This window comes from Protomyctophum bolini (genome assembly GCF_963924005.1).
Source record: "Protomyctophum bolini genome assembly, chromosome: 4".
NCBI lineage: Eukaryota > Metazoa > Chordata > Actinopteri > Myctophiformes > Myctophidae > Protomyctophum > Protomyctophum bolini.
In genome coordinates, this window is record NC_137865.1 from 40,826,014 (window position 1) to 40,840,571 (window position 14,558).

General features: G+C 44.7%; 1 protein-coding gene across 1 annotated transcript in view; it reads right to left on the reverse strand.

Annotated features, from left to right (window-relative positions):
• Positions 1–2,408: 2,408 nt before the first annotated feature.
• Positions 2,409–14,558, reverse strand: part of LOC308314404 (homeobox protein aristaless-like 4) — a 60,189-nt gene continuing 48,039 nt past the window's right edge. The window contains exons 3-4 of the mRNA XM_080762031.1: positions 8,901–9,029; positions 2,409–8,311 (exon numbers count right to left, since the gene is read on the reverse strand). Coding sequence (XP_080618157.1) covers positions 7,976–8,311; positions 8,901–9,029 — 465 coding nt within the window. The 3' untranslated portion in view covers positions 2,409–7,975. The remainder of the gene's footprint in view (positions 8,312–8,900; positions 9,030–14,558) is intronic.

Below are 14,558 nucleotides of genomic sequence, written 5' to 3' on the forward strand. Positions count from 1 at the left end.
CTCATTGCGAACGCAGTGATTGCGAACGCAGTGAGCACTTACTATGAGACCTAGCAGATCATGTCTGTCTGTGTGTCTGTGTGTCTGTCTGTCTGTGTGTGTGTGTCCCCTTTGTGCCCATATATGGAGCTACGTCCAAATATGGAGTGTGTTGCATCAATACGTCACCATGACTCAGCCATAACCATATAAGGAGTCCCCAAAGCAGCTATACGTCCAAAACCCAAATATGTACGTGCTGCGTTCGCTTCCCACGTTTGCGCGTCTTACTGGTGTATTGTACAGATCATGTCTCTCTGGTCATGTATTGTACAGGCCATTGGACCATATGTCTCTCTGGTCATGTATTGTACAGGCCATTGGACCATATGTCTCTCTGGTCATGTATTGTACAGGTCATTGGACCATATGTCTCTCTGGTCATGTATTGTACAGGTCATTGGACCATATGTCTCTCTGGTCATGTATTGTACAGGTCATTGGACCATATGTCTCTCTGGTCATGTATTGTACAGGTCAATGGACCATATGTCTCTCTGTTCATGTATTGTACAGGTCATTGGACCATATGTCTCTCTGGTCATGTATTGTACAGGTCATTGGACCATATGTCTCTCTGGTCATGTATTGTACAGGTCATTGGACCATATGTCTCTCTGGTCATGTATTGTACAGGTCATTGGACCATATGTCTCTCTGGTCATGTATTGTACAGGTCATTGGACCATATGTCTCTCTGGTCATGTATTGTACAGGCCATTGGACCATATGTCTCTCTGGTCATGTATTGTACAGGTCATTGGACCATATGTCTCTCTGCTCATGTATTGTACAGGCCATTGGACCATATGTCTCTCTGGTCATGTATTGTACAGGTCATTGGACCATATGTCTCTCTGCTCATGTACAGGTCATTGGACCATGTCTCTCTGGTCATGTATTGTACAGGTCATTGGACCATAATATGTCTCTCTGGTCATGTATTGTACAGGTCATTGGACCATAATATGTCTCTCTGGTCATGTATTGTACAGGTCATTGGACCATATGTCTCTCTGGTCATGTATTGTACAGGTCATTGGACCATATGTCTCTCTGCTCATGTATTGTACAGGTCATTGGACCATATGTCTCTCTGCTCATGTACAGGTCATTGGACCATATGTCTCTCTGCTCATGTACTGTACCGGTCATTGGACCATATGTCTCTCTGCTCATGTACTGTACCGGTCATTGGACCATATGTCTCTCTGCTTATGTATTGTACAGGTCATTGGACCATATGTCTCTCTGGTCATGTATTGTACAGGTCATTGGACCATATGTCTCTCTGGTCATGTATTGTACAGGCCATTGGACCATATGTCTCTCTGCTCATGTATTGTACAGGTCATTGGACCATATGTCTCTCTGGTCATGTATTGTACAGGTCATTGGACCATGTCTCTCTGGTCATGTATTGTACAGGTCATTGGACCATGTCTCTCTGGTCATGTATTGTACAGGTCATTGGACCATGTCTCTCTGGTCATGTATTGTACAGGTCATTGGACCATATGTCTCTCTGGTCATGTATTGTACAGGTCATTGGACCATGTCTCTCTGGTCATGTATTGTACAGGTCATTGGACCATATGTCTCTCTGGTCATGTATTGTACAGGTCATTGGACCATGTCTCTCTAGTCATGTACAGGTCATTGGACCATATGTCTCTCTGGTCATGTATTGTACAGGCCATTGGACCATATGTCTCTCTGGTCATATATTGTACAGGTCATTGGACCATATGTCTCTCTGGTCATGTATTGTACAGGTCATTGGACCATATGTCTCTCTGGTCATGTATTGTACAGGTCATTGGACCATATGTCTCTCTGGTCATGTATTGTACAGGTCATTGGACCATATGTCTCTCTGCTCATGTATTGTACAGGCCATTGGACCATGTCTCTTTCCCCCCCTTTGGGTACTGTTGGAAATGTTCTATTTAGTTTTTGTCTGCTATTGGTTACATCAAATTGAAATCTTGAAACTAACTAATGCATGTTTGAAAAACCTTTACATGTCATAATATTATAGTTTCTGGTTTCAAATAGCAAAAGTAGCAGATCTACAAGCTCAAAGCGTGCCGCTTCGCGCCGCGTTTCGAGCTTGTAGATCTGCTACTTTTGATGCTTTGGTGTGACGCTGTAGTACTGTATGAGTAGTTTTCATTCATTTACGAAAAACAATGATGATTAAAATATGGCGATATTATACAGTAAGAGGTTTAATTCTGCCCTACAGCAATGATATTGACTTATTTAACTCATCACTCACTAGTATCGTCACAAACCCAAATCTGTGCATTTTCAAGAAGAAGAGCTATATAGTGTCAAATAACCATCTCACGTTGTTCAACTCGGAATCCATTTATTACATAATTACATCACAAACATCAACAACAAGTTGCTTCTGTACAAATAAACACCTGGAGTGGATCTCAGGGATGCTGGACTCGGACTGATCTCCAACCACACCACTCTCTCTGCTTTGACCCAGAGGTTCTCAGAGTGGGGTCCTAATAGCGTTCCAAATGGACCCTTGCAGGTCTGTAAGTGTACACATGTGTATATACTCTCAGAGTTACAGCCCTGTAATGGTCCCATGTTGGTTCCATTTGTGTACTATCAGTGCTTTGGGGGTCCATTTGGAACGCCATAACTGTCAGTGTACAAATGGAACCGAGTGGACCCAAAATTTAAATTAAAGAAGTTTGAGAACCACTGATTTTATCCACTTTATGGTGTCCCTAAATTGGGCAAAAATCTGATTTTGTCTTGTTTTTTTCCCCAAACAGAATTGTTTAGAAAAATATCCATTTTTACAAACAATCATAATGACGTGTAGTCTAAACCATCGGTTCCCTAACTTGTTCATGTCAAGGACCCCCAAATTGACATTTATTTTAGCCCACGGACCCCCATTTGAAAAGACATACCAGGGAATAATCTGAGAAAATTGTTACGGCTCTAGCAGTGATTCTCAACCCGTTTAATTTCAAGGACCCCCAGTTTGACATGCATTAGTCTACAAACTCCCATGTAATAGCATCTCTGGGACCCCCAATTTATATTGTACAATCAATGTTAATTTAACTCTGAGAGTGCAGGTCCATTTGGTTCCATTTGTACACTCAGAGTTACAGATCCATTTGTTTACAAACTAACATTTAACTGGGGCCCCCTGGGACTCCCTCAAGTACCCCTGGGGGTCCCCGGACCCCACTTTGGGAACCACTGGTCTAGACCAGGCTAAAGTGGCCTTTAACAGAGACAGTTTTGTCCCCATAATGTCACATACCAGCCCTCTCCAACATAGTAAGTGCAATAACTTATTGCAATGGCACAACATCATCATAATATAAAGTCACAATCTGGGGTTAAAAAATACACGACTTGTAGTAGTATACAAAAAGCTGCTTAAAGCCATTAGGAAGCAAAACTGAGAGCAAAACTCCTGACGAACAAAGAACGTTATTTTACATTTTCTTGCCAATATTATTATTATTGTAATACTTAATAATAAAAAAAAAGAAAAACACACACACACACACATAGTACATTTCAAAGGTATTGGTTTAGCTCTGGGAGTCCAATTATTCAACAAATAACAAGCCAAAAAAACAAATGTACAAGCATAAGAGCAGTTATCATCACACTGCTCACAATTCACACAATGTGATCTTCTTATCGATAAGCATGGATGTCCATGACTTTATATTTCAGTAGTATATCAACATGGAGAGCTGCAGAGGAATGGACCAGCAGTAAGAAAAATACTTTATTTTACCAGCAAGTCTGCACGACTCACATCATGTTAGTTCACTTGAATGAATGCTGGGGACCCCCCAACATAATCATATATAATATTTGAATTGGGGACCCCTCCTCCTCCAAATAATCGTATTTGAACTCGGGACCGCCCAAAATAATCATTATTTGAACCCCCCCACCCCTCCACCCTGACAAGCACTTGGAATTGTAGGAGTTGAGGCATTCATTTTAGTTCGATTCAGTTTCAACTTCCCACAGATAGATATTGTGATAATAGCTGATGTACAAGCTCTCAATGCCTCCCGTTGTGATGTGCTGAGAGCTTGTAGATCGGATATTTTCATAATATTCGACAATTTTAATTATTTCTTTCTTTCGGTATTAAAAAGATCTTAAAAGTCCTTGAATTGTCACTTCACTGTCATATGGCAACCCCCTCAAAATGACGTGGATCTGGCAACCCCCTCAAAATGACGTGGAACTGGCAACCCCCTCAAAATGATGTTGATCTGGCAACCCGGGAACCCCCCATTTGTCTTCCTGACCCACAGGTTGAGAACCACCGATCTACACTGTACTGTCTAACTTCATTTTAGAATTAGTTGCATTAGTCGCTTGTATACAGAACGTTTCTGATTAGTGACCATCACGTACAGTACCATACTGTAGCCGTGTGGCGTAAGCTCTGACTGTTCTACATCATGATTCATGCATGGGGACACGCGTACACATGGAGACACGCGTACACATGGGGACACGCGTACACATGGGGACACGCGTACACATGGAGACACGCGTACACATGGAGACACGCGTACACATGGGGACACGCGTACACATGGGGACACGCGTACACATGGGGACACGCGTACACATGGAGACACGCGTACACATGGAGACACGCGTACACATGGAGACACGCGTACACATGGGGACATGCGTAATTGCGTACACATGCAGACCAACCATGTTCTTGGCAGCTCGGATTTCAGGCTTAAAATGTTGCCCTTAACACTTCCTTAACACAACACAAAGTTAGTTAAACTATTTATTATTTGCATTTGCAGCATTGCCACTTCTTGTTTTAGTTTTTTTGTTCCTCTATGATCCAATGTTTTCCAAAACAACGCTTCCATTTAAGCCAGGCTGCTTCTTGTTACGGGATTGCGGCTCGATGTTTTAGAAGTCTCTACGTCTCCTTTCTCCATTCAGTGTAGACTTTGTGAGAGAGATAGCGGAGCTCGACCGAAGGAGCAGTTTTGTCAAAGTGATCATTATCGTATCATCAAGCTGGAATAATGATCAAAGCCACGAGGCTTTGATCGGTTTGGTTGGATGGATTATTGCTGTGGTTGGAATCAGTGCTTCCCCTTCGCTGTATCGCTCTGCTGTCACAACTCTACTTCTGTTGGGAATTTATAAACCCTGGAGGCTCTTTGTTCCTCCCCAGGATGTCTGCATTATTAAGTAGAACGTGAAGAACCACCCGAACCCTCACAGACGACCTGTGTTGTCATGATCACAGCTCTGCTAGGACAATCAGACTCTCCTGCCTTCACGCGTGTGTGTGTGTGTGTGTGTGTGTGTGTGTGTGTGTGCGCGCTAGGAGGTGATGGGAGATGTGCTATTTTTGGTGAAGAGACTTTGTGTATAGACAGAAAAAAGCGGTCCAAGTACAGAGCAAAGCTCAGGTCCAGTTTACGTTAAGTCTAGAGGGTTTAAGTCATTAACAAAGCCTGGCTCCCTGCTCTGGTGACAAGTCTGTCCCGGGGGGGGGGGGGGTAACGGTCGGAGACCCACCCCACCCTGCAATCACTGGACGCTGGTCGGTGCATTACTGCAGAGTCCAGCTGTAATGTCTACCTAAACATTCCTAAATGCTGCCTGGTCTCATTAAGGGCTTACTGATTTGGCCAGGCATTCTCCAGCATGGTAGAGGTTTGTCTTTAGAGCATTCGACAGTCCCAACTGTGTCCACATCCAACCAGCAGTTGCTTATAGCAGTGCCGCGTTGCTTCAGAGTGCTGGTTCTCAGTGGGGGGTTCGGGGGACCCCGGTTTCGTCCCCAGCTAAGTTGGTTATTATAACATAAAAATCACACCCGTGTGAAGTGATCAGGGGCGCTAATATATTAAAGTCTAACTCATGTTGCTATAGGTGATGTAATGGTGATATAAAACAAACTGTGTCAAAACAAACATTAAATTCTCTTTATTGTTAATGGCATTTAATGTTTGTGTTAGGGACAAGATGGTGTACATTTTCTCTTTATTGTCAATGTTGTTTTTAAAACAAACATTGAACTAAAGACAAACATTAAACCTGCGTATATAGGAGGGGCTCGCGCCCCTCAAAAATAAGTGGCCAAATCAATTTGGATGTTTAAGAACCACTGCATTATGTATGTGTTATGGGACCGTTGAGACGTCTGTCACTCTCAAAGTAAAAACAAAAACACTGAGGATTTTACAGTGCAAACTGGTGTCCCAGAGAAAACCCCCCAAAGCAGCGCATCAAACGGGGGTCCATGGACTAATGCATGTCCAACTGGGGGTGGTCTTTGAAATCGAAACGGTTTGAGAATCATTGCTTTTAGAGCTTGCATTAGCGCGGAGCGTGGACGACAGCGCTAACTGCTTGACGTTAATTCGGCGTGTCTACGGCTGTCGGCCGCTGATCAAAGTTAGTGCCTGACTGACGGGCAGCTAGCCGGGGTCGACCCGTCGTCGTGGAGACCAGAGGCGTTTCCTGTAACCCTAGCAGGAGAACCTGTGGAGCGAGGCTGGCCCAGGGGGGAGGAAGTGACACGTTCATTTGCAATTACTGCCAATCCCAACGCCGCGCTACGCCCCGTCCCGCCGTCGTCCTCGACTACACTGACACGTACCATGTCTGTCCGGTCTGTCTGTCTCTGTTCACCTCTGTGTCCAGACACTCTCTTACAGACCTGGAAATTATAGCCACAGGACAGAACCGCCCGGCCCGCCGCAGACCACAGCAAAAGTGATGTTTACATCGTTTTGTCATTTCGTGCTGAGTTGGACAAGGATTTGGGCATGCCCAGCCTTACCACATTTGTGATGATTTGATTGGCTGAGAGACGGAATGTGATGATGTATGATGATAAGAGCTCACCTCACTTCACACGAGTGTGATTTTTATTTAGTTTTAGAGTTGGCTATTCAAAATGAGCAGATATACAGCGAGCTTGTACATCTGCTATTTTTGAACATTTTTGGGAAAATCTTGAACGTGTGATTCAGAAGGAATTCGGATCAGGTCTTAACCGGTTAAATTGTGGCATGATGGTGGTGTAGCCTGGCATGAGAATAAGTGAAGTTCAAGGCATTAGTACTATTGTATTACTATTATTGTTATCATCATTACTGCTGATGACCATAAATATTAAGCTAGATGAGTTAGTCTCATCCACGGTGGAGTCGTGGATGAGTTTTGTCTCATCCACGGTGGAGTCAGTGTTGACAGACATCATCTCCATCTGCGTAACATCTCTGTCACCCACACTTCAGCGTCTGCTCAGTGTCACGGTCGGTCAGGGTGCGTCGTGGTGGTTTGCGGTGGCCTCTTGTCTCGCTGTAATGACCTTCTTGTCATCACTGTACAGTCTCTCCTGGTCCATTCCGCCGTCGTTATCGTTAGTGCCGTCAGCCAATAGAGTCCCTCCCCAGTTCCAGAGGAGGGGGTAAGAGGGGGGGGCGGGGGGGGAGTGGGGGACATGACGATGGGGGGTGCCGTAGTCTCTCAAGCCAGACAAACTGTTCCACAATCTTCAAATGCAATCAATATGCTCCTCCACTGGAAGCCGCGAAACGGAAGATGTTTGTCATTTCCATTCACGAAAATAATACTTAAATATGTTATTGAATTTCCATTTCCTGCTAAGCAGCAAAGCTGTGTAATGCGTGAGGACGGACTAATTGGATCATTTTACAGTAGGACACATTTACCACGACTGCAATGACGAAACAACGGAAGTGTGGGTAGGAGGAGGCGGACGGACATCCGCTGTTTGTTAGTTTGTTTGGCATTTTCAGCGATTTGCACAGACAGAAACCCGCACGATGAAAAAATGCATTTTGAACATGGCGTGGAAGTGGCCCGGTCTGGTCTGGTCAGGAGAGACTTAGCGCTCCTCCCATCATGTGGCCCAGGAGATGGCGGCGCTGTGCTCCTTGGCCTTCATGCGCAGCGCGGCGATGCTGGAGGACTTGCGGTCCGGGTCGACGTTCAGGTCGTACCCGTTGATGCCCCCTCCGCCCATCCCGGGGCCCCCGAAGAGGCTGCCCATGTGGCCCCCCTGCCCCATGTGCCCCACGCTCCCGGGGCTGGGCACGCCCAGGAAGTCGGAGACCCCCACGCCCACGGGGCCGTGGGGGTGGTGGGGGGGCATGCAGGAGGCCACGGAGTCGCACGGGACCACGCAGCCCGGCACCGGAGACTGGCTGCTGCCGCCGATCCACGACGGGTTCTGGATCTGAGGGGGGAGAGAGAGAAGAGCCCACGTCACAGCCTGTACCAGGACGGGAACCTCTTATCTGCCATATTTTAACCTTTTTATTTTTCTTCGTAAATGAACACCCTGCTTGATCATACATACTACAGCGTCACAGAAAAGCATCAAAAGTATGTCCATCTGCTACTTTTGATCCTTTAGAATTTAGAATCCTGAAAAGTAACAGTTTTGGACATCGGTTTCCACCCGACAGAGACAATATGGACCTCAGTCTCTCTGGGACACATGCTTAGTTATTTTTTTACTACGTTTTTTTATTCACCATTTGATCTTTCTGCTACCCGCATTATTCCAACCCTTCACCCCCAAAGATAATATAAACTTAATCCAGACCCGACCCGGACAAAACATTGTAGGTAGTTACTTGGATTTCCAATTAATCACAATACATTGTACATAGTTTTTTTCTGCCGTCATATAGTGGTATCTGTCTCTTTTCATCATTGGTGAATACCCTTGAGCATTTCTACATCTCTCTGGTAAAAGCTCTGGTTTGTGTGGCCGTACAGTACAGTACAGTACAGTACAGTACAGTCAGACCAATACATACCTGTGCATAGTTCTCCGGTCTGGTGAGGAGGGGCAGTTCGTAGGCCGTAGAGAAGTGCGTTCGGACCTGTTGCATCTGTCCAAAACGCTCTCGCTTCCTCCATTTGGCTCGCCGGTTCTGGAACCACACCTGCATAGAACAGAAGATGGGGGGTGGGGGAGGGGGTTGGGGGGGTTAATATATAGTATCATCAGTTTAACCTAATCTTGTATCGGAGTCCCTCCCTTGTGTATAAAATATTTTCTGCAGCCAAATACATAAATTCAGGGTTTGTTTTTGACATGGAGAAGTCTGAGAATCACTGGGAGAGAGAGAGCAGCAGCCAGCCAGCCGGTCGGCCAGCCAGCCAGCCAGTGGGTCGGCCGGTCGGTCAGTCAGTCAGCAGGACACGGTAACGAACGGCACCATGGAGACCATCAGCAGACAGTGGAAGCTATAAATTCTGCCGCACATGAAAGTCCAGCCCCAGGTTTTAAGAGTTGACATGCCTTTAAAGTGCCGTCCACGCCGGGCTATTGATGTGCGCGGACGCCGTGGGTCTCCCCTGGTGTTATACAGTGCCTGGCCTGTCTGCCTGCCTGCCTGCCTGTCTGCCTGCCTGCCTGCCTGCCTGCCTGTCTGCCTGCCTGCCTGCCTGTCTGCCTGTCTGCCTTGCCTGCCTGCCTGCCTGTCTGCCTGCCTTGCCTGCCTTGCCTGCCTGCCTGCCTGCCTGCCTTCTTGCATTGGTTCAGCTCCTCCCTTTGATAGAGCCAGGCAGGCTGAAGGCAGGCAGGCGTCTGCCTGCCTTCAGCCTGCCAGCGCCGACAGATCCACATCTGGAGGGTCTGGAAGGCTCCATAAATCAAACACAACTGTGGCCAAAGGTGTGCTGCTGCTCTGCTCGCCCCCACATGTCAACAACACACTGTAGCCCAGCACAGTGCACTGCCACGGGGAAGCCCCTCCGTACTGTATGGGCTTACTGGTACGCACAACACCATAGAGACAATAACATACTGTACACTGACTGGTACGCACAACACCATAGAGACAATAACATAACATACTGTACACTGACTGGTACGCACAACACCATTGAGACAATAACATAACATACAGTACAGAGTGACGTTTACTGTACATGACTGGTACGCACAACACCATAGAGACAATAACATAACATACAGTACAGAGTGACCTTTACTGTACTGACTGGAATGCACAACACCCAACACAACACCATAGAGACAATAATAACATACAGACACTGTGGGTTGACCCGTCACACATACGTACGTGTGATCAGCTCAACCTCCTCAATGCTTTTTTTTGTACAGTATACTTATTTTACTCTGTATCTTCTGTAGGCCACATTACTGTACTTACACATGTAGTACTGATGAATTGAGTACAATGGAAACAAACAAGTATACCCAGGGCTTTTTGTGTTATCCTTTTAGCATAATGTTAGGGACTGTACTGCAGGTACTGTTATCAATACTCAGTTAATAAAAACAACTTCTCTGCTTCCCCAGCAGCCCCACAGTGACTTCATTTCACCTGCAGGGTCAATAAAGGTCTTATCTATCTAATATAACCACAAATGGATCATATCAAATGTCATGTCACTCAGAATACTTGCACTGGAGTAAGGATGAAATGGTTTGAACCACATTAATAACCCCAGCAGCCTTTATTACACTGGGCATGTCATGTTATAAATCCAGGGGGAATCTGTACTAGGGCATTTCGACCTAGCTTTTAAACACAGCCTAGTTTAATTTCCAACTTTTTATTTTGAGCACCTCTTATCTTAGTGTCTATTATATTCATATGTACCCACTTGACATTGGTTGTAAAAGCTATTTTTGGTGAAGTACAGACACCTGGTGGACCCCAGTCAACGAAGTCTATATAGAGTTTAAGTGGTTAAATATTCAGTGGGATTTAGATAATAAACTGGCTGTTATCAGACTCCTAGAAAGAGACTGTTTTCAAATAATCGTTGTCTTCATGTTAAACAAGGTTAGAAACCTCCACAAGTTACACTCCTCAGACTACAGTTACCTACAGTTACATCACAATGTACAGTACAACATTTCTGTTTTACTGCAAACCAACCGACAAAACTATAATTTCTGTTAAATCAGTGTGTGTGTGCGTGCGCGCTGAAAGGAGCTACGTAGGAAGCGGTGTGGTTGCTGACAGACCCAGTCCAGACCCATTTCTTCTGGAAGAAAGTGGCGTCCAGAGACTCCAGACCCACTAACTCATGACTCAAAACACAGAGGAGAGAAGGAGCGGTGCTGGTTCTTATAGCCAAGTGGTTTAAAGGTCCATACTACCAGAGAAGGAGCAGTGCTGGTTCTTATAGCCAAGTGGTTACGGTCCATACTACCAGAGAAGGAGCGGTGCTGGTTCTGATAGCCAAGTGGTTTAAAGGTCCATACTACCAGAGAAGGAGCGGTGCTGGTTCTGATAGCCAAGTGGTTTAAAGGTCCATACTACCAGAGAAGGAGCGGTGCTGGTTCTGATAGCCAAGTGGTTTAAAGGTCCATACTACCAGAGAAGGAGCGGTGCTGGTTCTGATAGCCAAGTGGTTTAAAGGTCCATACTACCAGAGAAGGAGCGGTGCTGGTTCTGATAGCCAAGTGGTTTAAAGGTCCATACTACCAGAGAAGGAGCGGTGCTGGTTCTGATAGCCAAGTGGTTTAAAGGTCCATACTACCAGAGAAGGAGCGGTGCTGGTTGTGATAGCCAAGTGGTTTAAAGGTCCATACTACCAGAGTAGGAGCGGTGCTGGTTGTGATAGCCAAGTGGTTACGGTCCATACTACCAGAGAAGGATTGATTGATTGATTGAAATATGTATTAACAGTTTGCAGAATTACAGTACATTTCAAGCACAAACTCAATACAAAGACTGTTAACTGTGAGTGGACGACCCAATTAAGCCTTACACTTGTTTACAACAGGGTCCACATTGTTCAATTCATCAAAACATTTAGAGACAAACAAATAGACACTTCTATGTAGTTAAAGAACAGAACAGGAATTCATCATAAAGGAGCGGTTCTTATAGCCAAGTGGTTTAAAGGTCCATACTACCAACAGTGGTTTTCATGTCAAGGACCAACATATTTACAGTATACAGTATGTGTGGTATTTGGCCACGTCTGAAAACGTTTTGTGCCTGGCTGGCACCCCCAGAAGCATATGATTTGTGTATTAAATACATATACATAAAAATAAATACAAATCATTCAATATTTTCCAAACACTTTCAAGATTTTTCTAAAATGCTATATTTTTTTTAACAGCCAACGTATAACACATGGATACAGTGGTTAAAATGATTGTGCTGCTGTATTAACACATTTTCTCAAGACCCGCTGGAACATTTATTGCAAAAATAAACATTAAGTTGCACGCTCAACCAGAGTCTTTGCATGCATTAACTGCTGGCAACAATGTTTGGCAAACATGTGCAGTGTTTGCCAGCAGTTAATGCATGCAAAGACTCTCGGTTTTACTCCACTACAAATCTTGGAAAACTTTAGTTACTTTTTTTTTTCTTTTTTACTTTTTTTACGAAGGTTTATACATTAACCACTTCAGCACCATTTAAACTTTAGCTATTGGAAATTTCCATTCTACAAGCTCACAGCGTGTCGGTGTTGTGGTGTGACTCGTTGATTTTTACAAATGTTACACAAAATGTTAACTGGAAATTCTGCTATGATGACTTTCCTATTGTGATGACGATACTTTTGTATACTTGTACCTTGAGTCACACTTTAGTCTAAATTGCAGTATTGATACTTTTACTTAATGAGTAAAATAATTTGAGTACTTTTCCCACCACTGATCATGATGTGTATTTATTTATGGGTTGTCTGAAGGGGGGGGGGGGGGGGGGTCTTCAGTGGGGGGCAGGGGGGGGGTCCCCACTGGGGTTTGAACTTGGAATGAAGGATGCTTCTCAGTCTGTGGTTTTCACTGCCCTGACATGTCATTTCCCCTCGTTCGACCTCAGCAAATCCTCCCTCTCCCTCCCTCTCTCTCTCTCTCTCTCTCTCTCTCTCTCTCTCTCTCTCTCTCTCTCTCTCTCTCTCTCTCTCTCTCTCTCTCTCTCTGTGCTTCACACACTTTAAATGGGGAACGTTTGTTTCCTTTCAACATGGGCCCTTATTTTGGATCATTATTTGAGGCCGTATATCATTGCTGTCGGTCTGGGGGGGTAAATGAATGTCCTACTTGATCATACTACTACAGGCAGCGTCACACCAAATCATACATCATAAGTAGCAGAAACACTTCTGCACATAATGAGGTTTCCAAGGGGTGACTGACTGTAAAAATTGTTTGGCGGGAAATTATTACAACCTTGCTTTTTTATTTAAATTAATACAGGCTTATAAATGATAGTTGTTTGGTTTCATTATTCCAGTTGTCTCCCAGTCTGTTTGTTTATCACACTGACATCCCATGGTAGTAGTTTTGTGGAAGAAGGGGTCATTACGTCATATTGTCTCTTTATTGTTAATGGCGTTTGTTTTACATCACCATTACATCACCTATAATCAACATCAGTTAGACATTGGATAGACGTTAGATATTGGTGCCCCACACTTCACATGGGTGTGATTTTTGTCTCTGTCTATAGCAGCAGTAATCCTTGTAGAATTCATAACTAGGATTGCAGGCCTGAATGTTTGGATGGTTTGATTTGCAGCTAAATCAAGTGTTGCCATATATCGTCCACTCCAAGCATATCGTCGATGTCGGTTTGTAAATTAACGCCCTATCAAAAGTAGCAGATCTGCAAGCTCTAAACATGACGTGACGGGACGCACTTTGAGCAAGATCTGCTACTTTTGATGCTTTTGAATTTGAATCCTGAAAAGTCAACAGTTTTGGATATTATGTATGAGGTTTTCTATACCCGACACGAGACAATATGAAAGATGTGTTCAAATTGGGGGTTTTTTATGGGGTTTTTTTGCGGCTTTCGCCTTTATTTTAATTGATTTTTTTGTATAGAGGGACAGACAAATGGGGGAGAGAGATGGGGGGGAGTGGCAGGCAGGCAAGGCCGTTGGGTTCGGGAGTCGAATCCACGGCACACTGCCAGACTCAGACTATACCGGGCCAAGGTGCCTGGACCGCTGAGCCGCGGCCCGCAGGCCTCAAATAGTTTTTTTTTATTTAGAAACGTGCTAAATGAACCATGAACAACCAAACAAACGTACAGTGAGTGTCTCAACAGTTGCATACATACATGGCTACTGACTCACACAAGACACGTTTCAGTGAGAGCTGATAATAGAGTCATGTTGTAATCTGGAAATGCTCTTCTGCAGAACCTCTTCTAACAGAAATGGTGCTGAACAACACACTCTGGTGCCAAGAAGAACACACAACTGTTCTCCCACGGGGATGTCAGTGTGATGGATATAAACCCAGAACCAGGCGAATAAAACACTCGGGAAACGAATGGACCAATTCAATTAAGTTACAAACCCACCAGTGTGATCCAAAGTAAAGTCCCATGCAAGAAAGAAAAAGAACCCTGACAATTCCCCTTTCAGACACGCACCTACTCTCTGTGTGTGTGTGTGTGTGTGTGTGTGTGTGTGTGTGTGCACGTGCACGTGCAGCATGTTAATAGTCCAGGGTA